The sequence below is a fragment of the Equus caballus genome, chromosome 10 (assembly GCF_041296265.1).
Source record: "Equus caballus isolate H_3958 breed thoroughbred chromosome 10, TB-T2T, whole genome shotgun sequence".
NCBI lineage: Eukaryota > Metazoa > Chordata > Mammalia > Perissodactyla > Equidae > Equus > Equus caballus.
Genome location: NC_091693.1, coordinates 89,965,956 through 89,991,737, shown reverse-complemented (window position 1 = coordinate 89,991,737; position 25,782 = coordinate 89,965,956). Strand labels below are relative to the sequence as shown.

The following is a 25,782-nucleotide window of genomic DNA, read 5'->3' as shown; positions in this document are numbered from 1 at the left end:
TTGTCAAGACCTTCAATGTCCCTATTGCAAATCCATGGTTTGGTTCCTTTGAAGCTGTTATAACACTAAAATATCTAGGGGTGCTAACTCTAAAGTGGTTCTCAAACGCTGATGTCTATAAATTAATCTGTTTATCCATCTTTGCCCAGAGCCAGCTAAGAGCATCCACCTGCCTAACTCTTGACGGAAGAGCAAGGTGGAGAGGAGCTTGGGCTGCAACCTTGTGACCCGGGGCAGCTGGGGATCTTCCCAGAGTGGGAGGACCCTCAGCATCTGAAAAGCTGCACCGGCGGGGTGAGGGTGAGAGAGAGCACCGACCCAGAGAGGGAGCAGCCCTGAAGGAGGGAGGCGAGGCCCTGAGGACGAATTTTGATTTGATTTGATTTGATTTCTAGTCCAAAAAATCATATTATAAATTCTTTATTTATTTATGCCATGTTGAGACACGTTTTCCAGAAGAACGGAGGAGCTGTCCTCGGCAAGACTGACCTGCATGGCTAGACATTATGTTAGGTGGGCTCTGTGAGGTGCAAGGGGCAGAGACACTCAGATTACCTTTAGCGACAAGGGATTTGGTGAGGCCATGTGGGAAAGTCAGAAGAGGAAACATCACCAGTGAGCTGGTCCTTGGAAGCACAGGAGGGAGCCCTGTACGGTACACAGCAGTGCTCCCAAGCCTTTGGTGGCAGCTGCAGCCCCAAGACCTGGGCCTCCTGTTCTCCCTTCCACAAGGATCTTCTTTGCTTACTGCTCTAGCGTTCTACTTTCTGTCCTCAACTTTGTTGCCTTCATTTTCTCTCCTCCCTTCCCCCCAGCCACCCTCCATTCTGTTTTGGTTTACATTCCAGCTCTCTGAAAGAGAATTTATTTAGGCTGGCCTGAGACAAAATTTCAGCTCAATTAACAGAAAACCAAACTGGAAGCGGCTTACATCCATAAGGCTTTACTTTTTCTCCTGTAACAAGAGTCCAGAGGCAGGTGGTTGCAGTCATTGGTTCAGCAGCTCAATGTTGACATCCACAACTGAGGTTTTCTGTCCTTCTATTTTCCCATCTTTAGCTGTTGGTTTTTCATCTTCAATTGTGTTGCCTCATGGTTGCAAGATGGCTGCTGCAGATCCAGGCATCACTGTGTCTACATTTAAGGCAGGAAGATTAGAGCAGGGTCAAGGCCAGCAAGCTCTCCTGTTGAATTTGTCACATACACAGACTTCTGCTTATGTGTCATTGACCAGAACTGTGTCACGGTGACTATACTTGGCTGCCATGAAGGTCAGGAAAGTGAGTATTGAGCTTTTATAGCCTCGATTGTGGGAAGGCAGCAAGGCAGAAGGATGTTGAGAAACGCTACTGGCAGCCAGCTAATGAACAATGTCTGCCACAGTCGCCGTCTCACATGTGGCCTCTGTCTTATGCAGTGCTCCCAAACAAGCCACCCGCTGGAGGACTCTGCAGTCCCTGGGCAACCGCCTTTGAGTCAGGGGTTGATGTGATCCAAACAGATGTCAACAGGACAGCTTTCCTGGGAAGGGGGTTACATGCAGGGCGAGAACGGACGGTACCTTAGTACCAGGGAGCTATCCAAACATGACCGTCCTCATCATGACCCAACTGCAGCTTAATTATCGTGGATTTAACTAGAGTGCCGCCACCCACACCCATGTGCAAGCTTGTTTGCTCACTCATGTATTGATTCAATAAATACAAACGAGATGAGAGGCACTTGTCCAGGTGCAGAGAGTACAGAAGTGAAGGAGTCAAGGAGCTGACTGTCTAGTGCAAGAGAGAGAACTGAAAACAATTATGTGCCTAAACGTAAATATACATATATTTATGTGTGCAAGCACACACACATATATAAAGAATTTCCTTAAATCTTAGAACAAGTCAAGTCCCTGTTTACGCTCCTAGAGTCTTGTTGCTCTCCTTGGTGATGATTACCGCAATGTCAGTTCTCAGATATTTGTGGACATATCATATGTACATCTCCACATGGTAAAAAGTGCCATGGGAAAAACAAAGGGAAGTAAGGGACAGTGTGGAGGCACGGGTAGACGTGAGAGGGTAGGGCGTATTGACTATAATTTATAGAACAAGCAGGATTCAGAACTATGTGCTTCAGCCACACACGTTTCAATCTGCCTTCCTTACAGGGAACTTGGTAGACATCTCTGCTCTAGAGAAAAGGGAAGACGACGCACAAGAGCCGGGTGCAGAGTTGGCTGCACACCCAGACTCTCTTCTCATTTGGTCATGCTTCCAATTTCTTAAATTATTTTCTTTGGTCTATCAACTTCCTCCAGGCCGTGTTGAGTGTGGCCTTCAAAATACAGCCTTGCTCCCAATCAGACTTCAGTTTACCCTTCGCCTTGACCTTACCCACCCCTCGTCCCACACTGGTTTTCTTGGTTTTAAAAATTCACAGAGGATGTAGTGAGGACCAACATTCACTTGGATATTCTCCAGCCATTAGGCATTGGATTTTTACCAAGGAAACTGGAGCTGCTCACTGGCCTTCTGTGTGGCTGTTACGATTTACATGGGATTCCTTCTATTCTCTCACTAGCCTGTGACCCTCCTTCCCCTCCCAACCCCCAGCTTTACCCAGGCCAACTCCCCTTTACTCTTCAGGTCATAACATAATTGTAACCGCCTTAAGAAAGAATTTCCTTAAAACTTAGACTAGGCTAAGTCCCTGTTTGTGCTGCTGTAAATCCATCGCTCTCCTTGATAACACTTACCACAATTTCCGTACTTATTTTCGTAATAGCTTGATTAATGCCTGTTTAGTTCCTCATAGACTGTAAGCCCCACGAGCGCAGGGATCACATCTGTCTTGCTCAGGTCTACACCATTGTACCTAGCAGTGTTGGACGCACACAGCAGCACGTAATAATATTTAGCGAATTAATAAATATTTTTAGTCTCCAAGTGACTCAGAAGGGTAGGTACCGTGGTGGACACTGATGGTGCCCAGATCCCCCTTCAGGAACGGAAGCTCAGTCCACTCCCTTCCGGCTGCTGGTGGTGCTGCTGGCAGAAACCCTCAGCTGTCAACACGCTCTGAAGCACGTCTCAGTTAAAGAAAGGACAGCCCCAAATCACGTCCCCTTCCAGGAGTGGTTTGCACCCATGACTAACAGATGCTGGGAGCTGAAGGCCCAGCCACTCATACCAACTCAAGACGCCTCTAAAAAGTCATCCCAGCTCCAAGGGGTGGGCTAAAGCCTTTGTTGTGATGGCGTCACAGACCAACTTCCCCCTCTACTCAATCCTGTGTCCTTCACTCCTCACACGGGCCGATCACAAGAGAACAGGGCAAGTCTTTCACACTAATCTCCCCTCAGAGTCTACTTCCTGGTAACCCAACCTGTGATGGCTACTACAAAGATGTTTACAGAACAAACTGAATATCATATTCTGTCCTACTCCATCGACTCCTAAACAGCAGAGACCAGTTCTTACTTATCCTTGCTTGACTAGAAGGTGCCTTTCCTGTAGTGAGTGCTATGGCCTGAAAGTTTGTGTCCCCCCTAAGTTCATATGTTGAAATTCTATGTCCCAAAGGTGATGGTATTAGGAGGTGGGGCCTTTGGGAAGTGCTTAAATCATGAAGGTGGAAGCCTCATGAATGAGATTAATGCCTTATAAAAGAAGCTCCAGAGAGATCCCTCCCTCTTCCATCACATGAGGGTACCCAGAAGTTGGTGACCCAGAAAAGACCCCTTAGCCAACAATGTGGTACCTGATCTTGGACTTCCAGCCTCCGGACTGTGAGAAATGAAATTCTGTTGTGTATAAGCTACTCAGTCTGCAGTATTTTGTTATAGCAGCAAGAACAGACTAAGACAGCGGGCATCATGAACACATCAAACAAAACATTCCCCAAAACTCAGTCTAGACTGAGCTAAAGCCTTCGTGTTGAAAGTGTGTTCTCAGAGCCAGAGGCATTGGCATTCCCTGTGCATTTTGTTACAAATGCAGAATCTGGAGCCCCAATCTGAATCCAATTCTGCATTTTAACAAAATCCCCAGGCAGTTCACATGTTCACCGAAGTTTAAGGAGTACTGAGCTCCAGGATTCATTAATATAAATAAAATGATCTGGCTAACAATTCCTCTCTAGTTTGTACAGTATCTTCACTAAGTTTTTCTCTCTAAAATTTTGCTTAATGCTACTGTAATCATGTAATCTTTCATTCAAGAAATACTAATTGAGTGCCAAAGAGCTCAGCCTTGTAGGCTTACATTCTGGAAGGGGGAGAAAATAAACATCTATATGCACAGTGTAGAGGGTGGGCGGACGTGCTAAGTGCCATGAAAAAATAGTAGGGTAGGGTAAGGAGGATGGGAAGATGGGCTGCAATTTTGTTTTTGCAGAAGGCCAGGACAAGCACAGACTTGCAGCAGGTGAGGTAGTTAGCCACACGCGTATCTAAGGACAAGCCTGGAGCGTTCAGGAGGGACAGAGGCCAGTGTGGCTGGAGTGGAACGGTAGAAGTGCAGAGTAACAGGAGATGTGGTCGGAGAGGAAAGAGGGCAGATCTCATGATGAGAGGCTGCTTAATAAGTCGCTATTTGATATTTAATTGCTGAAGGGGTAATGCAAATTGTTCTTCCTCTAAAAATAAACCAGTCCTGGGCCAAGCCGTTTCGACCTGGGCTATGGAAGTCTGCACAAGCCATTTCACCGGCGCAGCTTCAGCTTCCTCAAATACAAATGCAGGGCCCGGAGAAGGCATTTAGAGGCGCTTTCTCTTCGCAACTCTCAGGTTCGCCGACGCCTCCACGGCGAGTTTAATAGGCTAAAGGGAGGACGGTAGCTGGGCTGTGGCCTGGGCGAAGTTCTGCAACTCCGAACACCGCAAAACCAGGAAGGCCCGCGGAAGGCGGCGGGGGCAGAACGGACATAACCTCCGGACCCCAGTTCCTCACCGACCGAGGCCGGGCCGCGACCACAAGCCGCCGAGCCACAACGCCGTGCTTCCTCGGCGCCGGCCTTTCCGGGCCCGGTCCGAGCGCCGCCTCCCGCCACGCGGGTCCCCTGGCCGCACCTGCCGCCCCGCATGGCCCCGCCCCCCGCTCTGGCCCCGCCCCGCATGGCCCACCGCCCCATCCGCGCCCGGCCTCCCGGCCTTAGCCCCGCCTCTCCGCACTGGCCCCGCCCACAACAGGGCCACGCCCCCGCACTGGCCCCGCCTCCCCGCTCACGCCCGGTCCCCGTCCAAGTCCTGCCTCCCTGCCCTGGCCCCGCCTCCCCCCCTTGGCCACGCCCCCGCTATGGCCCCGGTCCCCGCCTGGGCCCTCTTCCCCATCCACGCCCGGCCTCCTGGGCTTAGTCCCGCCTCCTAGCCCTGGCCCCACCTCTCCTCTCTGGCCCCGCCTCCCCACCCACACCCTGTTCCCGTCCAAGGCCTGCCTCCCCGCCCTGGCCCCGCCTCCCCCTTGGCCCCGCCCCTCGCTATGGCCCCGACCCCCGCCTGGGCCCTCTTCCCCATCCACGCCCGGCCTCCCGGGCTTAGTCCCGCCTCCTAGCCCTGGCCCCACCTCTCCTCTCTGGCCCCGCCTCCCGCTGGCCCCGCCCCGCCCTGGCCCCGCCTCCCGTTGCGCGTCGGCCAGCGGCGGCGGAAGTGACGCTATCCAGGCCCCCAGTGCCGGCGGCCGCCGCGTCGGGCCGGGCGTCATGGCTCCGCTGCTGGTTCTCCTCCTCGTCGTCCTCCAGCGGGCCGGGAGCCGGGCGGAGATGGGCGCCGCGGATCTGGAGCCGCCCTTGGGTACTGTCGCTTGGCGGGCGCGGCCGGGCGGGACGAGGGAGGGAGCCGCCCGCCAGGAGGCCGGGCCCGCGCCCCCTGACCCCGACCCTCGACCACGACCCCCGACCCCGACCCCGCGTTCCGGGCGCCCAGGCCCCGGCGAGGGCGGGGCGGGCGGTCGTGGCTGCAGCTCCCCTTCCGTCCGCTCCCGTCGTTGCCGCGGCTCGGGCTTCGCTGTTTTGGGGACCGCTGCGCGGCCTCGCCCGCCGCCCGGGGCGGCTCCTGGCGGGAGCGGGTCCTCCGCCGGGCGGGCGCGCGGGCCCCGGTGGCCTCGGGATCGCGTGTCTGCAGACGGACGGGCCTGGCTGAGCGGAGCCAGCCGCCTGCGGGGGTCGGGAGGCCCGGCCGCCCCCACCCTCGCGCGCTCTGCGTCCCGGCCCCCGCCTCGGACCTCCTGGGGAGCTGCTGGCTGGCGTGCTCCCTTCGCCCGGCTCGGCTTTGCTTGCTTTGAAGTGGGGCCGACAAGGACTTAGTCACTCCCCGGGACAGACCTCGCGCCCGGGGTGGGCAGCACAGATGCGAGGCGTGCGGGTCCTGCGCCGAGATCGTGATTCTGTAGCCCGCGGTTGTTGAGTGCGAGGCACTGTTGGGAGCTCTCATCGCATCTCCTTTTCACAGCAGCCCTGTGCAGCAGGCAGTGCTGGTGTCTCCGTTTGTGCATGAGAAGTTGAGGCACAGAGCGATCTGCCCAGCTTGTACGGAGCCGCGTACAGGGGCGCTGCCGCTGACGGGGGAGCTCGTCACTTGGGCTCCAGGGTCCAAGTTCTTACCACGCAGCGAACTGCCTCTATTTGGGGCGAGTTAGTCATCCCGAAGGGCAGTTGTCACACACCGTGATAAGAGCTGGGACGTACGTGCCGACTCCTGGCAAGCAGCAGGAGGTGGGTGCCTGGCTGACCGGGGGGGTCAGGAAAGACTTCTCAGAGAAGATGACCCCAGTTGGAGCTGGAGGTGCAGAGAGACCTGTGTGCCCAGAGAACGAGGTGTGAAACAGCACGTCGAGTTAGTGAACTAGTAAGCGTTTTATCGTGGAATATGTGTGTGAGGATCCCAGGGGAGATGAGATAGGTGGAGAGGCAGGAGCCAGTTAGTGAAGTGCTTTATTGTGTGTAGCATCAGAGGATACAGACATCGCTTTGCCTAACTTAGGCAAAAAGAGGAATTTATTGGCTCAGAGAATCCAAGCAAGAGTTAAACAGAATGATAGAGATGCCATCAGGACCCCAGCTTCTCAAACTGCCCAGGCTCCATTTCTTATTACTACCTCTGTGTGTCGACGGCTTTCCCTACTTGGCAGGAGTCATGGATGTTGACAGCTTTTGGGTTTTGACTTCTTGCAGCTTCCTCCATCCTAGCAAAATCCCAAGGGAAGCCTCTGATTTGCCTAGCTTGTGTGGGAAGGACATTGTTGCAGGGAGTTGCAAAAAAAGAGAAAGGATATTCCTGACAGAAGTGCAGGTGCTAGGCCAGCAGAATCGTATGCTCACCATCCCTTGCACGAGTCAGTGGGCAGCCATTGGGTTATTTTAAGAAGAAAAAGGATTTTATGCACGATCAGATGTGCCGTTTAGAAAGACCATTCATCTTACAAAATAGTTTGGTGGTAGGCTCAAAGGAGGGAGGCCAGTCAGTCCGGCAGGAGTCGATGAGAAGTGGCAGTTTAAATGGAGAAGAGAGGACAGCTTGAAGAATGTTTAGAAGGCAGAGTCAGCAGGACTTGGTGACTGGCTGGATGTGGGAAGAGAGGAAGAAGATGACTCAGGTTCCTGGCCTGGGCAGAGCCTTAAACCAGTGCCAGGCCCTCCTTCTGAGCACTGGACCCTCCTGAGCGTGGGGCCCCTGTGACCACCCAATTTGCACATACTTGAAGCTGGCCCTGGGAGTAGATTTGCCTGCCTGCCCCCATAGGAAGATCTACAGTGGCCTCTGTACACCAGCATTTTGTACACACACGTGTCAGCGATCCCCTCCCCCTCATTTCCAGTGCATTTCCGGTACATTTGTCTAGAGTTTTCAGTGCATCTCTCTGATTTTGTTGTGTTCCCATGCTTTTAAAGTTAGTTTAAAATGCAGAATCCAGAGAGTGGGAGGAAAACCCACACGACAACCTGCTTCTGGCTCTTGGTCAGCTTCCCTGTCTCGCCAGTGCCTGGCACTTCCACGAGCAGTGCGTTAACCCTATCAGTGCTGGCTTTGACTGTGCTTTTCGAAGTTCGTCTTAGACAAGGGGACCTGATAGGAACAGGGAAGCAGGCAAGGGAATACACCCAGTCTCCAGGAAATCCAGGTGTTTGAGAATGTACTGTGTTACATTACGGGCTTCCATTAATATTTCTGAAGTGAATTGATGGGGAAAATAAATCCATGTGTGCTAACAGTCTGTAGTGGTTCACTTTTCATACACTTTTATATATGAAGATAGTATGTATTTTTTAAGTGACTCAGTGGCTGTCTGCTTCTGCTCTAGGTGTTATCTGAAGAGCAGACTATACTTTTGCTCAGACGTGGGGCTCTTAGCCCACCTTCTCACTTTCTCAGCGGTACTTTACTCATTCTCTGACTTTAGGATATTGCTCTGAGTATTGTGTACACTCTTCACAATTTTCTTTGGATTCTATTTTTATTTCACAGATTCGAAATACTTAAGACAATGCATTTTGATTATATTTACTGAACAGAGTATTAATAATAATTTTCTTTTTTATTTTATTCTGATTCATGGTTCATATTCACATTGAAAGGTCCGCATTTTGGTTCTAAGTAAAAGAAAACCTAAAGAATTGAAGAGAAAAATAACTCCTTTAAAGAGCTATCTTATAAAATCTGGCAGCACATAGCCATAGTGCATTGTTGTAGGAGCTAGATCAGTAATTAACTGTTCCATTTTAATTTGACAACGAATCAGAATGAGAGTTGAACCAGAATTAAGTGAATTCCTGACAGGAAGGGATCAATTTACTCGTAATTTTCTTATTAAGAGAGAGTCTTTATTTTAGATTATCCCAACACATAGTGATCAGAATGCTATGTCTCCATTTCAGCCGTGTCTGTTCGAGAGAATGGTTTGCTTTAATAGTGTTCCCATTCTGCAGCGGCCATACTGTGACTGTGATAGTATAACTAATCATGCGGAAGTCCTTGAGGATGCTCGTGAAGTCATCAGCAGTCATGTCCAGTTCCTATTTATATGTGGAGGTTATTTTCTCCTTATTTTATTAAACTGTCACAAAAATGATGCTTAAGCAGCTTTTCTTGGTTAAAACCGAGAAAACTTTACAGATTGTCAGGTCTTTTTTTTTTTTTTTAAAGATTGGCACCTGAGCTAACATCTGTTGCCAGTCGTCCTCCTCATTTTTTTTTCTTCTCCCTAAAGCCTCCAGGGCATAGTTGCATATTCTAGTTGTAGGTCCCTCTGGTTGTGCTATGTGGGACGCCACCTCAGCATGGCTTCATGAATGGTGCCATGTCTGCGCCCAGGATCTGAACCTGTGAACCCTGGGCTGCCCTAGCAGAGCACACGAACTTAACCATTGGGCCTGGGGCCAGCCCTCCAGATTGTCAAGTGTTCAAGTAGCTTCTCTGACCCTTTGTTCTCTTGTTGGTAAAAGAATGTATAATAGTGTTCCCTCCCTCCTGGAATGGCTGTGGGGCGCCACTGAAGGAGGCGAGGCGAAGCCTAGCCCCCAGGTCATCCTGTAGTGATGTTTTCAGCCTATGTTAGCGATGATCATTCATTACTGTGCGTCAGTATTTTAGTAAAGGCATTTTTAAGTATTGTTTATTGTGAGAAATTGTGTTGGCTTTTAAAAAGAACTCTTCCAGATCAGTACGAGGAGTTTAAAATAGGCTCAGCAGCTAGCTCATTCTTGTACCTTTTTCCTGTTTTTCAGATTGAAAAGCCTTCTAGTTTTTTCACTTCCTAAACTATTTCTCAACGTAGAGTGAATTAGTCCAAAAGGGAGTTAGTCTTGAGAAATGACTTCTCTCAGGGACGGGGTGGGTCTGATTCAGTTAGAAGTCATTGGCATGCCAAGCAAACCCAACTGGATGAAATGGAATAAACAGGAGCAAGAATAAAATCCTGCATTTCAAGTCAGAAAAGTGGCTGAGCAGATGTTTATTGGATAAGCCCTAACTTCTTGGTGGTTTGAGTGAAAGATCTGGGGCATTCTAGTTAATTACAAGTTTGGTATAAGCCACTGTTTGATAGGTCCATCTCTTTTAAAAAGAGGAAGAAGAGTATTTCATTCACAAGTGTTTTAGGGGAGAGAGAGTGATAGAACCCGAATAGGTCCCGAGACAGGCAGGAAGGGAAGACGGCAGGGTGCTCGGGGTCTTGACCAGCTCAGGAGCTATTAGGTGGAAGGTAAAATAGACCTGAAATATTTAGGTGTCCTCACCTGAGCCCTTAGTTCTGAAACTGCTTTTCTGAAGGTACAAGAAAATCATAAAAAGAAGTAGAAGGTGGACTGTTTTCCCATTAGTTTCAGAAAGTGATGGATTTGACTCCTTCCAAAGCCCAAAAATAGTGAAATGTGTCAATTAAAAACTTTTATGAACACTTGGAACATGACATGCAAGCATTCTCAAAACATCTTTGCTCATCTTAAATGTAGAGAATGCTGCTACTAAGAGAAAAACTTGGAAAGTATTAAGAAAAATAAGCCATTTTATCAGCACTATAAAACCATTCAGGAGGTAGGTTGTGATCAGAAGTATGTTCTGAAAAAAGTGCAAAATCTTGATTTGGTATTTTTCACTTTTTCGTCCGAATTTCTCAGTCTGCAGGCTAGGAAGAAACCTCTGTGAGAGCGCGCATGGCCCGGCATCTTTCCCATGGCGAAGGTTTGAGAGCCTTTTCTGAGAGTTGTTCATTCACAAGAGGGCTGGACGCTATACTTTGGAGCATTTCCTTTTCATTTGTAGTGTCAGATGCCTTGGAATCCCCTAAAACGATTTAATCTTTGCCCCCTTTATCCTACTGTCTGCTTCTCAGTTTGTCCTTCCTGGAGAGAGGTGGGTGAGCAGGTTGTGGAGTGCTGTCTGCAGAGTGGAGCTCAGTTCTGCCGTGGACGTGCACTTCTTTCATACAGTCTGTGTGCTGTTGTGTTAAAATCGGGAAGGACTCCTGTGCCTGTCCCTCGTTCTAGAGGCACAGATGCTTTTGGTGGTCCTGGATGGAGCACAGGTGGCAGTTGGCGCTCCTGTCGCCATGCGTGCAGATGGATCTGGAGGCGTCTGTAGCGGTTTTCTTCCCCCTCCACCACCTTCCTGGCAATTCTTGCAGAGCTGTTCTGGCTGCTGTTACTTGATGGTTTGTGGTGTCCCCGCTGCCCTGTCGAGGCGCGCTGCTTCATGTGTTGCTGATCTTCATTGGTGGTTCCTGTCCCCTCCCTTGCTCTTTTTCATATCCTGTCTTTGCTAGTTTATCATGAGGAAATAGTTGGTTGTAACCAGAAGTCTCCTTTTTTCTCATTGTAATGACAGTGTTAGGAAAAATGCGTGCTTCTCCCCTGTGCTTTCGTTAAATCCTCAGCTGCTGGTTGCAGAGGGATTCTGGGAAGCACATCTTCAGACAGCTGAAGTTTAGTCTGGGCGCCGTGCAGGCATCACGAACCAAACGCCTGAATCTGTCTCCAGAAGCAACGTGCGTTACAGAAAACTGCCCACCTGGGCACTTTTAAGAGAGGGGGAAATCGGTAAGATTATTTAGTGCATGGATGCTCTAGGAGCTTTCCTTACACTCCGCAGCTAATACTCTCTTGCTGTTTCTGCCCCTATTTTATTGACATATGCAGTAAATTTATTGTGAATAGAAGTTTGCTGAAAGCATTAATTATTTTAATCTGAATATATAACAACTTAAACTGTAGGTTACAAAATTCTGAAACTTAGAAAACTGCTCATGTCTATTTATCGTGTGATTTTGGCAGAGATGAAAAAGGCAAATCTCATAACCACATGGTTTCTCTTTGGCAGCATTCAAACCACAGGTCACATCCTTTGGTGTAAATATTGAAATGTTCTCCTTTAATCTGGTAGTGATTTCTGCTGGCTGTAATCCGTTGAAACCTCTCACTCCTACCACCCGTCTGTCGTGATTGCTTTGAAAGCTATGATTGAAGTCGTCGTCCTAGTCTGGCCATGTCAAGCTTTTCCTTACATCGTGGGAAACATCATTTGATTCATATTAAACACTCGTCTGATGCTGCACAAGGCTACTGTTTGTGGTTTTATATGTATGTATATGTGGTTGATATGTATGATTCAGTAACCTCTTCTTAAATGTAAATGCATTTTATTTGATATTCTAATATATGGATTGACTTCTACCTACCTCTTCCTCAAATACTGGAACTTCAGATTGCGTATACAGAGTTAAAAAGTCATTTCTATTGAGAATAATTTTTTAAAAGAGGCTTAAAAGGAAGTGAAGAACTTGTCATTCTTGGAAACTGGAGGAAGGAGGATCCTTGTCAGTATTAGTAGCATAGTGGCGTGGCGCTTAGCAACACTGTTGCCTTCAGTATCTCGGAAAGTAGAAAACGTGCCTGGTGAGCCGCGTGACCTGGCCAGGAGGTTCCCAAGCCAAGTGTCAAAGGTGCCACGTGGTTTCTTCTCGCTTCTTAGAGTAGAACGCAGGGCTAGAGACAGTAATCAAGGGAAGGACTGTGGAACAAAAAGAAACCAGACCTGATGGTTTGAAAGTTCCCAGCCTTTGGAGAGGACAGATGATGCTAAAATTAAGAAACGGCTTTTGAGGGAAGTTCAGATTCATTATGAGTTTTCTTAGCATCAGGTACCTGTCTTATCTAGTTGCAAAATTGTGTGATTATTATTTGATGTTAATGTTGAATTAAACCTGGGGGAGGGCATGTGCCTTTTATTTCTGCCTCAGCTGTAGATGGTAAGCCATTTGAGACTAGGCTGTTTGATGAAGTTGAGGTGCAGCCATACCCTAGAAAAAGGAGTCCTGATGAGGAAGCCTCAGTTCCCCTGCTGTGCAAGGCCGTGGCGCTCCACCAGAACCGAGAGAAGAGCCAGGCGCCGTCTGGCGGGACCATGCTTCCTGGCTCCCCTGCGAGGAGGCTGCTCAGAGAACCAAAGGCGCCAGCAGCCCCCAGCAGTGCGTCAGAGGAGGGGGCAGAACAGTTGTAGGGGTCTGATCACTGGCTGTGGACAGAGCATGTTTTCAGTGCAGAGTGTTTGAATCTGACACATCCTTCCAGCTTCATGATCTCAAGCTTTTGGTGAATAATATGGAAGTTAGACATTCTGGCAGTAATAAAAGCTATTCATTGAGGGGGAAGCCATGAAATATATTGGTTTATCAAAAACTATTCTGTTTTTAAATTAGTTTTTCCTCCTAAGTAAAAAAGAAATCCTAAAATTATGAGCTTGTAAAGCAGGTTTCTCGACCTTGGACTGCCGAAACGCGGAGAGCTGCCCCGTGCTTTGCAGTCTGTCTAGCAGTGTCCTGGCCTGCAGAGCCCACCACTGCCACTCAGTCCTGAGAACTAAGCATCGTTCCAGACAGTGCCAGATGTCCCCTGGGGGCCAGAAGCACCTCCTGGAGAACCACCTGTATAAATACTCGAGAAGGGCGGAAAATGGCAGTAGAAGCTTGATTGCCCATAAGTCCATATTTTTTACCCAATAACTCTTGATCCATGTTCTGCTTTGAAAGGATAAGTGTTAAATAATTGTAAATTAAAGCAATGTCCTAGTTTGGGTTTGAATATTGGAATTTTGTTTTGGGAAAAATGTAGGTGTTTCCTTCAACAGTAAGCAAACGTTGCATATGTGGAATTCCCACCTCCCCTGACAGAGGGCTCTCTGAACTAGCTGTCTGGTGGCCTGGCCGGGGAGGGACCCAGACTGCCTGGCATCCACCCAGTGTCCTTCTCAGCGGAGCGGTCCCCGTGATCTCACCATGCGGGGTGCTGTAAAAATGTAAGCGTTCGCCTCAGGGTTTCTCAGGATGAGGCTTGTTTCCGCTGAACGCCACGGCTCCTGACCACGCTGCCGCTCACGCCTTTGTTCCGATTGTCCCAAGTCGTCGTGTCTGATGCGGTGGTCCAGATAGGTAGGCTGGAATAACCTTGAGTTTGGGGTCATGTTGCTGACTCTGCCCCTTCGTGTTCATGAAGAAGGGAAGGAAGGGAGGGAGGGAAAGGAAAGGAGGAGGGGGGCGCATGTGTTAGTTTCCCAGGTGGATGACAACCTTCCCCCCATCAGAGCCAGATGGCTCCTTAAAGTAGCTGGGTCATGGCAGGGTCTGAGTGCAGGCTGCTCAAGGGCCTCCTCTGCTCCCTCGTGGGACTCGCGTCTTATCAACAGATGTCTTCTGATGCGGCTTAAAGGAGGGCAGGCAGAGGCAGTGCTGGCGTGTTTTATAAGAAGCGCTGCCCTCCGCAGAGCCGCTCTTGAGGAGGCTGGAGCGATCCAGGGCTCCTGCAGCAGGCATCAGGCTTCAGGCGTCGAGTCCTGGGCACGGAAAGCTGGGAAACACATCAGGTGCAGGCTGAGAGCCGGGGCATTTAGACCGCAGTGGGCTGTCCCAGGCATAGCCACTTCTTCTCTCGACATTGAGTGCAATCTGCGGGATCACATGCAGAAAATTCTAGTGATTAAATGAGTTGAGGATTATTATTACAGTGGGCAGTGCACTTATTTATAAAAAATCCTAAAACGTTTGAGGAATTTATTGCCTCATACTTTGTTTTCCCTTAAGTCACAGTGTTGTTTCAGTAATTTAAAATGAATCAGGACTCTTCTATACATTTTTGAGTAAAATGAATTTTTTAGAAATCTCTTAATTTAAATAATTTTGTTTTCTATTCTAGTGAGTTCTACTTTGCTTCACAATGCATATTTGGCTAACATGGCTTCTTAGAATACTGTTCTTCATGTCCATTTCTTACTCTTGTCCATTGTACCTTTTGAATCCGACAGTGCCGCCGCCCACCCGTGTCAGGATCGAGGCCTACAACGTGAACACCATCTTGTCCTGGGACTACCCGACCGTGCCGCAGGCCCCCGTCTTTACCGCCCAGGTGAAGACCTACGGGTGAGTTCCTCTCTGATCCTCTCCACTCTGCCTCATCCAGGTGCTTGCACCTTCCGTAACTCTGCCTTTCTGTCCGTCGTCCCTCCTTCCCGTGTGGCACAGCTTCCTGAACTGCTTGTGGACTTCCAGAAAGCCAAGGATGCCAATTAGTTCTTTTCAGAATACCTCCTGCCTCTTAGTTCCTCCTGTCAAAGTTGACGCAGAGGGGTGTCACTGACTTCCAGGATTTTAAGGCATGACAAAGACACTTACAGTTCTGTATTAAAAGTCACGTCACCTTACCTTCTGTGGCATATGTGTCATTGCGTAGACAGATTAAAATGTCAAAGAACTTTTTGACGAGGGTTAGGAGTCTTTGTAATGTGTTGGATTCTGTAGTTAAGTAATGATTATCTATGTTAATAGAATCTAGAGTTGTTTAAAGAGCAGATTTTTAAAACTTATGTGTGGAGTGTGGTTCCTACAGGTCTTACATTTTTAATTACGCCTCCTCCTAGCGATGGAATCTGTGGTGCCTCTGCCCAAGGAGGGAGGGCCTCCTGCTGTGTCTGTCTCCCCATCCTGCTCTCATGCGGCTTTTCCCAGCTCTGTGCTGTGCGTGAAGAGCACAGACAGCGATGGCTCAGCTTTGTATGTTAATAATAAACGTATCTTTGTGGTGCTTTATTCCTCTTCATTGTAGGAATGCATGGATTGATGCCTGCAATACCTCTTATCATCGTTGTAACATTTCTTCCAAAATTAATGACCCAACCCGTCCTCTCTGGGCCAGAGTTAAAGCGAGGCTTGGACAAGAAGAATCGGCCTATGCAGACTCAAAAGAGTTTATCCTCTGCCAGCACGGTGAGTAGAACGTATGCACGTCTGCATTTTAAATTTGTAAATACTTACACGTCTTTTATATATATCTGCTTTTATCAGCAGTTGCTAACCATGATCACAATGCCCAAGACGCATTTGGGTGACTTTAGGAGTCCCTGCCCCCTCCGCTCCCCAGCCCGCAGAACAGGGCTGAGCGGCGCCCTCGCTTTGCCCCTCTGAGCCATCCCATTTCCCCTCCGTGTAGGTGGGGTCAGTGCCGTCCCCTCCCCGTCTTCTCTGTCGTTCCTTTCTAAGTCACATTCACGGAGGACTCAGGCGACTGCTCTCGTTCTTCCTCTCTCCTTGAGTCCTCGAGGCCTGTGGGAGTTGTAATGCCCACTGAATACGTTAAAAAACTAGAGTTCTGTCATCTCTTCCTGCCCAGTGAGTTTTGGCTCTTCGCTCTCCCAGCATCTTGTTCCTATGGAATGCCTGGTCTGTTGTCACCTCAGGCTCCAGAACATCAGTGCCAGCTCCTCTCCCCTGACCAGCGCCTCCCTCGTGGCTGTCACCCTCACTCCACTGGGTGGGAGAAGCGCCTCCCTCGTGGCTGTCACCCCTCATCCGCTGGGTGGGAGAAGCGCCTCCCTCGTGGCTGTCACCCCTCGTTCCACTGGGTGGGAGAAGCGCCTCCCTCGTGGCTGTCACCCCTCGTTCCACTGGGTGGGAGAAGCGCCTCCCTCGTGGCTGTCACCCTCACTCCACTGGGTGGGAGAAGCGCCTCCCTCGTGGCTGTCACCCCTCGTTCCACTGGGTGGGAGAAGCGCCTCCCTCGTGGCTGTCACCCTCACTCCACTGGGTGGGAGAAGCGCCTCCCTCGTGGCTGTCACCCCTCGTTCCACTGGGTGGGAGAAGCGCCTCCCTCGTGGCTGTCACCCCTCGTTCCACTGGGTGGGAGAAGCGCCTCCCTCGTGGCTGTCACCCCTCGTTCCACTGGGTGGGAGAAGCGCCTCCCTCGTGGCTGTCACCCTCACTCCACTGGGTGGGAGAAGCGCCTCCCTCGTGGCTGTCGCCCCTCGTTCCGCTGGGTGGGAGAAGCGCCTCCCTCGTGGCTGTCGCCCCTCGTTCCGCTGGGTGGGAGAAGCGCCTCCCTCGTGGCTGTCGCCCCTCGTTCCGCTGGGTGGGAGAAGCGCCTCCCTCGTGGCTGTCACCCCTCGTTCCACTGGGTGGGAGAAGCGCCTCCCTCGTGGCTGTCACCCCTCATCCACTGGGTGGGAGAAGCGCCTCCCTCGTGGCTGTCACCCCTCGTTCCACTGGGTGGGAGAAGCGCCTCCCTCGTGGCTGTCACCCCTCGTTCCACTGGGTGGGAGAAGCGCCTCCCTCGTGGCTGTCACCCCTCATCCACTGGGTGGGAGAAGCGCCTCCCTCGTGGCTGTCGCCCCTCGTTCCGCTGGGTGGGAGAAGCGCCTCCCTCGTGGCTGTCACCCCTCGTTCCGCTGGGTGGGAGAAGCGCCTCCCTCGTGGCTGTCGCCCCTCACCCACTGGGTGGGAGAAGCGCCTCCCTCGTGGCTGTCACCCCTCGTTCCGCTGGGTGGGAGAAGCGCCTCCCTCGTGGCTGTCGCCCCTCGTTCCGCTGGGTGGGAGAAGCGCCTCCCTCGTGGCTGTCGCCCCTCGTTCCGCTGGGTGGGAGAAGCGCCTCCCTCGTGGCTGTCGCCCCTCGTTCCGCTGGGTGGGAGAAGCGCCTCCCTCGTGGCTGTCGCCCCTCGTTCCGCTGGGTGGGAGAAGCGCCTCCCTCGTGGCTGTCGCCCCTCGTTCCGCTGGGTGGGAGAAGCGCCTCCCTCGTGGCTGTCGCCCCTCGTTCCGCTGGGTGGGAGAAGCGCCTCCCTCGTGGCTGTCACCCTCATCCACTGGGTGGGAGAAGCCTTGGCTCGTGCAGCGCCTCCCTCGCTCGCCCTCTGGCTCCGTGCACTCTGCTCGGCCCGTGCTCCATGCCGCCACTGCTGTGGGTCTACTCCTGCTTTTTGGGTGCTGCCTGCTTGGTCTCTCTGCAGGCCCTTCCTCCACTTGCCCTTGAAATGGTTTTGTTCCCGAGAGTCCACGTCTCTGTCATCTCATGGCTGTACCATCCACATGTCAGCTTTTTCCCACACAGATTTATCAAGGGCATGCTGTGTGCCCAAAAGTGTGCTGGAACCTGAGGATACACTGCTGAGTAAAAACAGGTCTGCCTGGCACACAGTAGGTGTGACAAATAGATAAATGGTTCGCCAACAGTGTCTCAGACATCGAAGATACATAACAAATATTTGTCGAATGGATGACTATCTAGTTCTGATTTTAACAGTAAGAATTGAATGTATTTAGCAAACTTTTATAGCACCATCATGCCAGACATCCATCGATGTTGGAGATGCAGAGAGTTTTGGTGAGGGTTCAAAGATAACTAAAATGCCTTTTCTGAAATATTTTTTAGAAACCAGGTAGTTTAATCCACAGAACTAAAGATAAAGGAAAAATAATTTAATAGAGCTTCTATTATGTCAAGGTTTTTTACCAAAATTCAGACCAACTATGTTTCTTTAGGACTGGAAATGAATTTAAACTGTTAAGGAGGAGTTTAGATTAGGTAAGGATATGTGTTGCCTGAGATTTATTAAACATTTCTTTGTTAAGGACACTTAGAATATCTTCTAGTTCTTTGTGGAATGATTTAAATGTGGTCCCACTTTAGAACAACAATGACAACAAAAATAGGTTGGTTGATTGGTTTTGGTGGTTTTATGTATTGTCCTATAAATAAGGTTCCAGGGCCAGTATTAATTCTGCTGCTTATCTGTCCCCACCAGGGAAAATTGGACCACCTAAACTGGATATCAGAAAGAAAGACGACCAGATCATTATTGACATATCTCACCCTTTATTTGCTGTAAATGGATTTGACCTGGAAGCCATGTATGATGATGAAAATGCTTGTTACGAATTCGTGTACAAGGTGTATGTGAAAATAAACGGAAGTGGAGAGGTACGTGTTTCTCTTTCATCCTTGTCAAAATGGAAGTTTCTCTCTCGCTAGTGTAAGTTGTTCCTGTGTGCAGGGTAATGAAAGTAGAATGCTTATGTATGTTCAGCCAAGACTCACGGCTCGTAGGTTTTGGTAAGAAAAGAGGAAGACGTGAATGCCATCGAAGAGACGTGGTCCTGGAGCCAGTCACCAGCACTGGCCAGTAGACATGTGAAAGTTTTTTTGCCTCATTTAGCAGCATGGCCCTCATCTAGGATTTTAACCTGTGTATCTCCATTTCTCCACTGGTGAGTGGAGGATCATTTTAATCTTTTCTTCCTCATTGGTAGTGATAGAGAATAATGTGAAGCTGTAATCAGAATCATTGCCTTGGAAAGACGAAGCTAACAGTCCTCCCGTGGGGATGTGCTTACATTCTGGCGCTGCTGTGCAGACCACACTTTGATAGGACGTTCTGTCCATCGTCTCCACACCCTGCTGTGCTTTACCTGACATGTTCTTCAAGCATGGGCTCTGCCTCCCAGGCACCAGGAAGGAGCAGCTCCAGCGTCAGTGCCGTGGAGAGACCAAAGTGGGGCGGGGGGTCCCGACAGGCCTCGCTGGGCAGGTTTTGCTGGAGCAGGTCGGGAGGTGAGCTCCAGGGGGGTGTGGGGAGCGTGTCAGGTGAAGGACCTGGGGAGGGCTCACGCACGTGAAAGGCGGCAAGGCCTGGCAGAGTACGGGAGCAGATGAGGTCGATGAGGTCGGAGGGTCCCTCGGGCCACCTGTTGGGGCCTGGCAGGGACTGATTGTATTCTGAAGGAGATGGTGCACCTCTGGGAAGACTAGCCAAAGAGTGATGTCTGATTGAAGCTTTCAGACAGCCCTTAGGCTGCTTGCAGAGCTGTCTTTCTAAATGTGGATCTGCCCTCATTCTTTCACTGCCTGACACCCTGTAGCCGTCCCCCCTCAGCTGTGAGACAGCAGCTCAGTGCTCTTTCAGGGTGCGGCCCACCCGGCCCTGAGGATGTGGCCTCTCCGCATTCCCTCTAGCCTGCTTTAACCCCAGCCGGCCCTGCATGCACCGTGCTCTTTGACCCAAGGCCGTTCTCCACCCTCTGTGGTGGCCAGGTTCTCCTCGTTCTTCAGGCTCCGCTGGCATATCATCTCCCGTCTAGATTCCTTTCAGACGTAGTCGCTGTCCCTCCTTCATTCAGTAGGCCTCCTGCGGTACCCGTTACTCCTGCACTGCTTTCTCATCGTTCACGCTTTCCTGGTTGTTGAGGTCACACTGCCCTGCCTTTGTGTCAGGCCCTAGCACAGGTGACCCACACACTGCGGCTGGTTGAATGAACGATCAGCTCCTAGAGATGCTTCAGTCCCTTCCACGTGTTAGTACCAAGAGATCCTACAGCCTGCGTAAGACTGTTCCTGTTCTTCCTCTAAGATGCTTTTATCTCTCACCAGCTGAGCGTCTAGCACTATAGGAATCGGACTAATGAACAGCTTAGAGTGAACGTTCCTGCCGCTTGACGTGTGAACTTACAGCCCTTGTAAAGAGCGTTTTAGTGGAAACGTAGCGTCATGCTCTGTTGAAGTAACAGATGGACTTATTATTTGATCCCACTGCTATTTGCAGACTTGCTCAGCATCCATCACATACATGTTTTCTTCAGGTGTGTGACCAGGGTAGATAGGGTGATTTTTTTGCAGATTAGAAGGAGCCATGCATTTTCATTGTTCTCCCTTACAGAGCATGGAGAGAGTGTATGAATGCAGAGACGAGGACTGCAATGAGACCCACTGCCGCCTCGGCATCCCAGCGTCCTCCCTGAACTCTCAGTGCTGCGCTGCAGCAGAGGGAGTCTCGGAACGATGGGAGTTCACAACTGACAAGTCCGAAGAACTCTGCCTGACCGTTTTCGATGATGGCAGCCCAGAAGGTAAGTTCCTGCCGTTTTTTCCTAAAAGTAAGGAGTGAGAACTAAAATAGGGAAAGTGAAAAGAGGCAATTTCAATAAATCTCTGCTCTTTTAAAAATATTCAATGGTTCCATTCCTCAAAGAAGTTCAAAATTAAAAATAAGGCCATTTCTCAGGCATTTAAAGATACGAAACGACCAATGCAGAAAGCCATGCTGTGACCTTTTGACCCAGGAAGAAAGAAATATAACAAAACATGTAAAATTCTGTTCATAAATGTCTGCATTTTAGGGTTATGCATAATAATATGTCAGTTTATTACTTCAGCGTAGCGAGATGTTATGTAACCGTTAAAATGCTCTTTATGGGGACAGTAAGTTTAAAAACAGGTTAGCAGGAAAGTTCATTGACATGTGTGACATGCTCTGGAAATTAGCATCCAAAACTAAATACAGATTGGTTTAAATAATGGGTTATGTGTCATTTTTATAGCATTTTAAAATCATTATTTTTATTAGTTCATCTTTTTTTTCTGTGTGTGGGGGATACATATAATAGAACTTTAGAATTTCCATTCTCAAGTGACAGGTACCTTAATAAAAATTTGGGCCTTTCTTTGCAGTTATGAAATTTAAATGTTCCTTAAAGATAGTTCATAAAATATAAAGGCCAGAAGAAAACAAAAATTATCTGTAGTCTTACCATCCAAACAAGTACCCAGTTATAGTGTGGTGTTTTTTTTCCATCCTGTTTTTCTCTTTTTCTCCATAGCCATGATCATATTGTATAGTGTATATGATTTTGTGTATGTACAATCTTATATTAATCTTATAAATATTTTTCTATTTTACTTGACGTACTTTGTTGATAGTATTTTTTAATGTCTGTAGACTTATTTCGTCATGTAGATTATATTCTATTTAGTGTTCCCCAATTTTTGGACTTTCAGATTATTTATAGCTTTTCTCTATGGTAAGTCACCCTGTGTGTTTACAAATCTTTTCTGATAGGATGTTTTAAGAATATATTTCCTAGGTTAAAAAATGTACAGAAATATGACACATATGTGTTTTTGTAGAATGGAAATCTAGGCTTGTAAAGTCAGATGAAACACCTGACATTTAATAGTGATGACCTGCCGGCTGTTATGTGAGCGTTTCAGTAAGTGCCGTAAAGTCATGCACTGCGTTTGGTGCCAGCTTGCATTATGCTGTTTTGAAAAATAAAATCCTAGTTAATCCACAAAATTTCAAATAATGCAAATGCCCCAGATTTATTATTTTTGTTTTAGAAAGCCTAAATCATAAACCGGGCTGGTGTGGTGGCCACGTGGTACACCACTGTGCTGGCCACGGTCATGCTGCCCACCTGCACAGTGCTTCTGGACACAGCACTGGGTTAGTTATGTAGTGATTTCATCTTTTACTCTTGTCATCATTTAATTTTCTTCGCATCCTGTAACGGGGGATACGAGCATGCATTTAGTAGTAACTTCCAGAGTTACTGTACCAAAGAAGTAACTTTGGAGTAGAAATTAAAGGTAATAAAATGCCGTGAAAGAGACCAGACACCACCATGGTATGTAGAGTCCTGTTAATTTGGAAGAGAAGACTACTGAAAAAATACTGAAGGGGCCGGCCCCACGGCCGAGTAGTTCATGCACTCCGCTTCAGCGGCCCAGGGTTCCTGGGCGCAGACCTGCACACCACTCATCAGGCCACACTGAGGCGGCGTCCCGCATAGAGGAACTAGAAGGACATACAACTAGGATGTACAGCTACGTACTGGGGCTTTGAGGAGGAGAAGAGAAAGAAACTGACCACATGCAGGGCCTGGCGTGTCAGTTTACTGAAGCGTAGCACTCAGACTTTGTACTGTGTGATGGGTGTGCCACCGCTCCATCCGAATTCTGATTTGTTATTTCCCCCGTTTTTAGGTTCGGTTTGGATTCCAGTTGTTGCTGCTTTCCTACTCTTTCTAGTCATTCTGCTGGTTGCGTGTTGTTATTGTCGCATTAAGACGAAGAATCTGTTTAAGAGAAGAAACAACCCTTTACCCAGTTCCTTGGTAACGTATTTAAATATTTTTCTGTAATTATGTACACTAAAAGGTTAATTTGAACCTTTGTGAGCGTTTCCTGCATTTTTCTTTGTGAAGTAGAATGATGTTCAGCAGCATGTCACCTACCATAAATTACTCAGTCCATCACATCCAAAACCACATAATTCTTACGACACACCAGGTACTTTTTTATGCACGGGGTAAAAGCACAGTTAGAAGAGTCTGTTAAAGAGCCTGAAGTCTACTGGGAGAAATAGATAAGTGTTCCGTGAATGGCTGTGCAGCGTGATAAATTCAAAGATGGAGGTTAGGTACATACCAGTGGGACTTGTGCACCTTGCAGGTTGGGGTGGTTTGGCTTCACAGAGGCGGCGATGCTAGAGCAGTCCTGAGGTGCAGGCAGGGGTTGTCCAGGCCCTCAGGGACAGTCTGTGCTGAGGCCCAGCATCAAGAAAGCGTGGCTTCTGAAAACCTGCAAGTACAGACACACTTCCTTATGGTTGGAGTGTAGAAGGAAGGACAGCCAAGAGTGAGACTGAACTCCAAGTTTGAGGTTCTAGTGTCTGACATTGAAAAGCCTTTGTACGATGAAGAGAACTTTAAAGGTAACCGAATTAAAGGTAACTATTTGAACCAAATAGGACAGAAATAATATCAGTGATATGCAAAGGGCACATTTAAATTTGTTATGAAAACACTGCCTTTAAGGAAAGTGGACAAGAGCTATCAACAGTGGACAATTCACACATGGTATAATATTTATCATTCTGATAATTAAGCACAAAGCAACCTTGCAGTGTGCCACTTTACAGCCCCTGGAGGAGGGGGAGTCAGCCTGCATGTCCAGTGGGACCCGTGAGGGTGGAACTCTTACACCCCCTAGAGGAGGGGGAATCAGCCTGCATGTCCAGTGGGACCCGTGGGGGTCGAACTGGTAGATGCTGGTGAAAGTAATGGAGCCCAGGTGGAAGATAAGCATGCGGTGGGGTACAGTGTGGAGTGGGGTGCACTCTGGGGGGTGCCATGAACATTTCATACCGTTTGACTTAGTAATTCCACTCTTAGTAACTTATGCTAAAAATATAATTTCATAAGTAAAAAGATGTATAAAAAAATTCACTTCAGCATGTCCTGCAAATAGTAAAAATTGGAAACACTTTAACAGCTACTGTTAGAGAAGGTATTTAATCATCAGTATAAAGAAATTATCTGAGCCAATACAATTATAACAAAAATGATGATTTATGAAGATAAATGGTGAAAATATATAAAATAAGTAGGTGTCATCCCTTCACACATGTAACACGCAGACATGTGGAAGGTAATGCACGAATAGCAACGTTTATTTGTGAGATAGTGGGTAACTTTTTAAAAATCCTAAAAACTTGTTTTCATTCTTAACGTGGTATATTTTCTTGAAAGAAGGAGAAGGCCCACCAGGCTCTGTCGTAGAGCTGCCCTAACTCTGCCATTAGTGGTACATTTTCTTAGAAGCAGGAGAAGGCCCACCAGGCTCTGCTGCCCTAACTCTGCCATGAGTGGTGTGTCTAGTTGTCCATCACCCGTAGACCATTTGTTTTTGACGCTAAGTACTTCAGTTTAATAATTTATTGTTTTTATTCACTGGTTTCTTTTCCCTTAGCTGTCTGTGGTAAGAAGTGCCTCTTCAGAGCCAGACTCTGAATCAAAGCATATATCGCCTGTCACCTACCAGCCAATTGTCCCGGAGAACGATCACCTGTCTTCAGCAGCGGTGTCAGGGACGCAGGCTGAAGACAGTCCCAGAGGAGGACACAGAGCAGAGCTTTCCAGGGAGACAGACGTGCTGACCACTGAGGGGGCTCTTTCTGACGTGGCCCCAGGTAGGCCTCTGACCCCAGTAAGGAGAGAGAGCTCTGTCCACTCAGGCAGTAACCAGTCTGAACCCTGCAGTGTTCTCTTAAACTCCTATCACTCCAGAAATGGCTCTGACAGTGGCGTTGTGGAGTCAGACAGCTTCTTATCTGACTCAGAGTTCCCCCCAAACAATAAGACTGAAATAAAGACAGAAGGACCGGAGTCCACAACTCTGAGAAACACTGCCGTCTCCTTTGGTTACGATAAGCCGCACGTGTTGGTGGACCTGCTTGTGGACGAAGGTGGGAAGGAGTCCCTGATCGGCTACAGACTGACAGCTGACTCCCAGGAGTTCTCCTGAGCTCAGCCGAGGGGCCCGGCCCTGAAGGAAGGGCTCTGCCTGAGCAGTTCTTCCTGAACGGCTTTGAGTTTGTGAAAAGATCTGATTTCTGGAATTGTGTCAATATTAACCACATGGAATGTCTGGTTCAGATCAAAATGTGAACTGCCTGTTGAACTTGGTCGCATTTGGTCTGAAAACAGCAAACCAGTTTCAAAACCTGTCTTAGGAAAACAAGCGACATCAGCACCTGGGAGCCTTTCTCCCGGCACGGCCAGCTGTGACAGTGGCACTCCCTGCCACCCTCTTCCTGCGACAGCGGTGGCATCTGTGGCGGATGTTTCTTCTCTGCGCCTCCGTGTGGGATTTGGTTTGGAAGTTTGTGTAGATAGTACTTTTAAATACCTGCTTTTGGAAGAAATCCTGGAAGCTTTTCAAAACTGGCATTTAAAATCAGATTTGAGCCAGTGGAATTAATAGAGGGTGTAAATAGAGACGTGCATGTGTCTTCCAGGAGCATTGCACGTTGCCTGTAGAAAGTTTTAAATAAAACATTTTTAAAATTCGTTTCTGTATTAATTTATTCAAGCACTTAGGGAGTTAGTTAACTAAATATTTTTTATCCATTTGCTTGTTTCCATGCATTAGTGCTGTAGGGTTTCTTTTCTAATTATTCATGTCTGATCTTTAAAACGGTCCTAAAAATCTGAGTTTTGAAAGTGGCCCCTTTACGTCATATTTCAGTATTTAGCACCCAATGTGCAGAACACTGCTCCAGGCAGTTTGGGGCACGTTCATCTGTGGAGCGTGGGCTGGGGGGTCTCCAGCATAAGGATGGTGGTCACAGCCCCGGGAGTGGGTGAGGGGCCTGCAGTGCGTGGGTGAAGAGTTCGCATCCGTGTGACGCGAGGAGTTCTTGGGAGTCACTCAGAATAGGAA

The 25,782-nt window shown here is 48.8% G+C and overlaps 1 protein-coding gene and 1 long non-coding RNA gene across 2 annotated transcripts; one reads left to right on the top strand and one right to left on the bottom strand.

The window, feature by feature from the left end:
- Positions 1-406: 406 nt before the first annotated feature.
- LOC111775393 (uncharacterized) lies at positions 407-3,199 on the bottom strand. Its single transcript, XR_002811072.2, has 2 exons — positions 2,741-3,199; positions 407-1,134 (listed from the first exon to the last, which is right to left on the bottom strand). It is a non-coding gene; the product is annotated as an uncharacterized lncRNA (long non-coding RNA).
- A 2,011-nt stretch (positions 3,200-5,210) lies between these two features.
- IFNGR1 (interferon gamma receptor 1) lies at positions 5,211-25,409 on the top strand. Its single transcript, XM_023651186.2, has 7 exons — positions 5,211-5,773; positions 14,768-14,882; positions 15,565-15,725; positions 18,530-18,705; positions 20,438-20,627; positions 22,543-22,673; positions 24,310-25,409. The coding sequence occupies exons 1-7, from the start codon at positions 5,683-5,685 to the stop codon at positions 24,862-24,864; spliced, it is 1,419 nt and encodes a 472-aa protein (XP_023506954.1). The 5' UTR covers positions 5,211-5,682; the 3' UTR covers positions 24,865-25,409.
- The last annotated feature ends 373 nt before the right edge of the window (positions 25,410-25,782 follow it).

Excerpts from the sequence above, each read along its gene's own strand:
- IFNGR1 (XM_023651186.2), top strand. The coding sequence starts at position 5,683 with ATGGCTCCGCTGCTGGTTCTCCTCCTCGTCGTCCTCCAGCGGGCCGGG. Across the intron at positions 15,726-18,529 it reads GTTTATCCTCTGCCAGCACG|GGAAAATTGGACCACCTAAA; the intron begins GTGAGTAGAACG and ends TGTCCCCACCAG. Across the intron at positions 20,628-22,542 it reads CGATGATGGCAGCCCAGAAG|GTTCGGTTTGGATTCCAGTT; the intron begins GTAAGTTCCTGC and ends CCCCGTTTTTAG.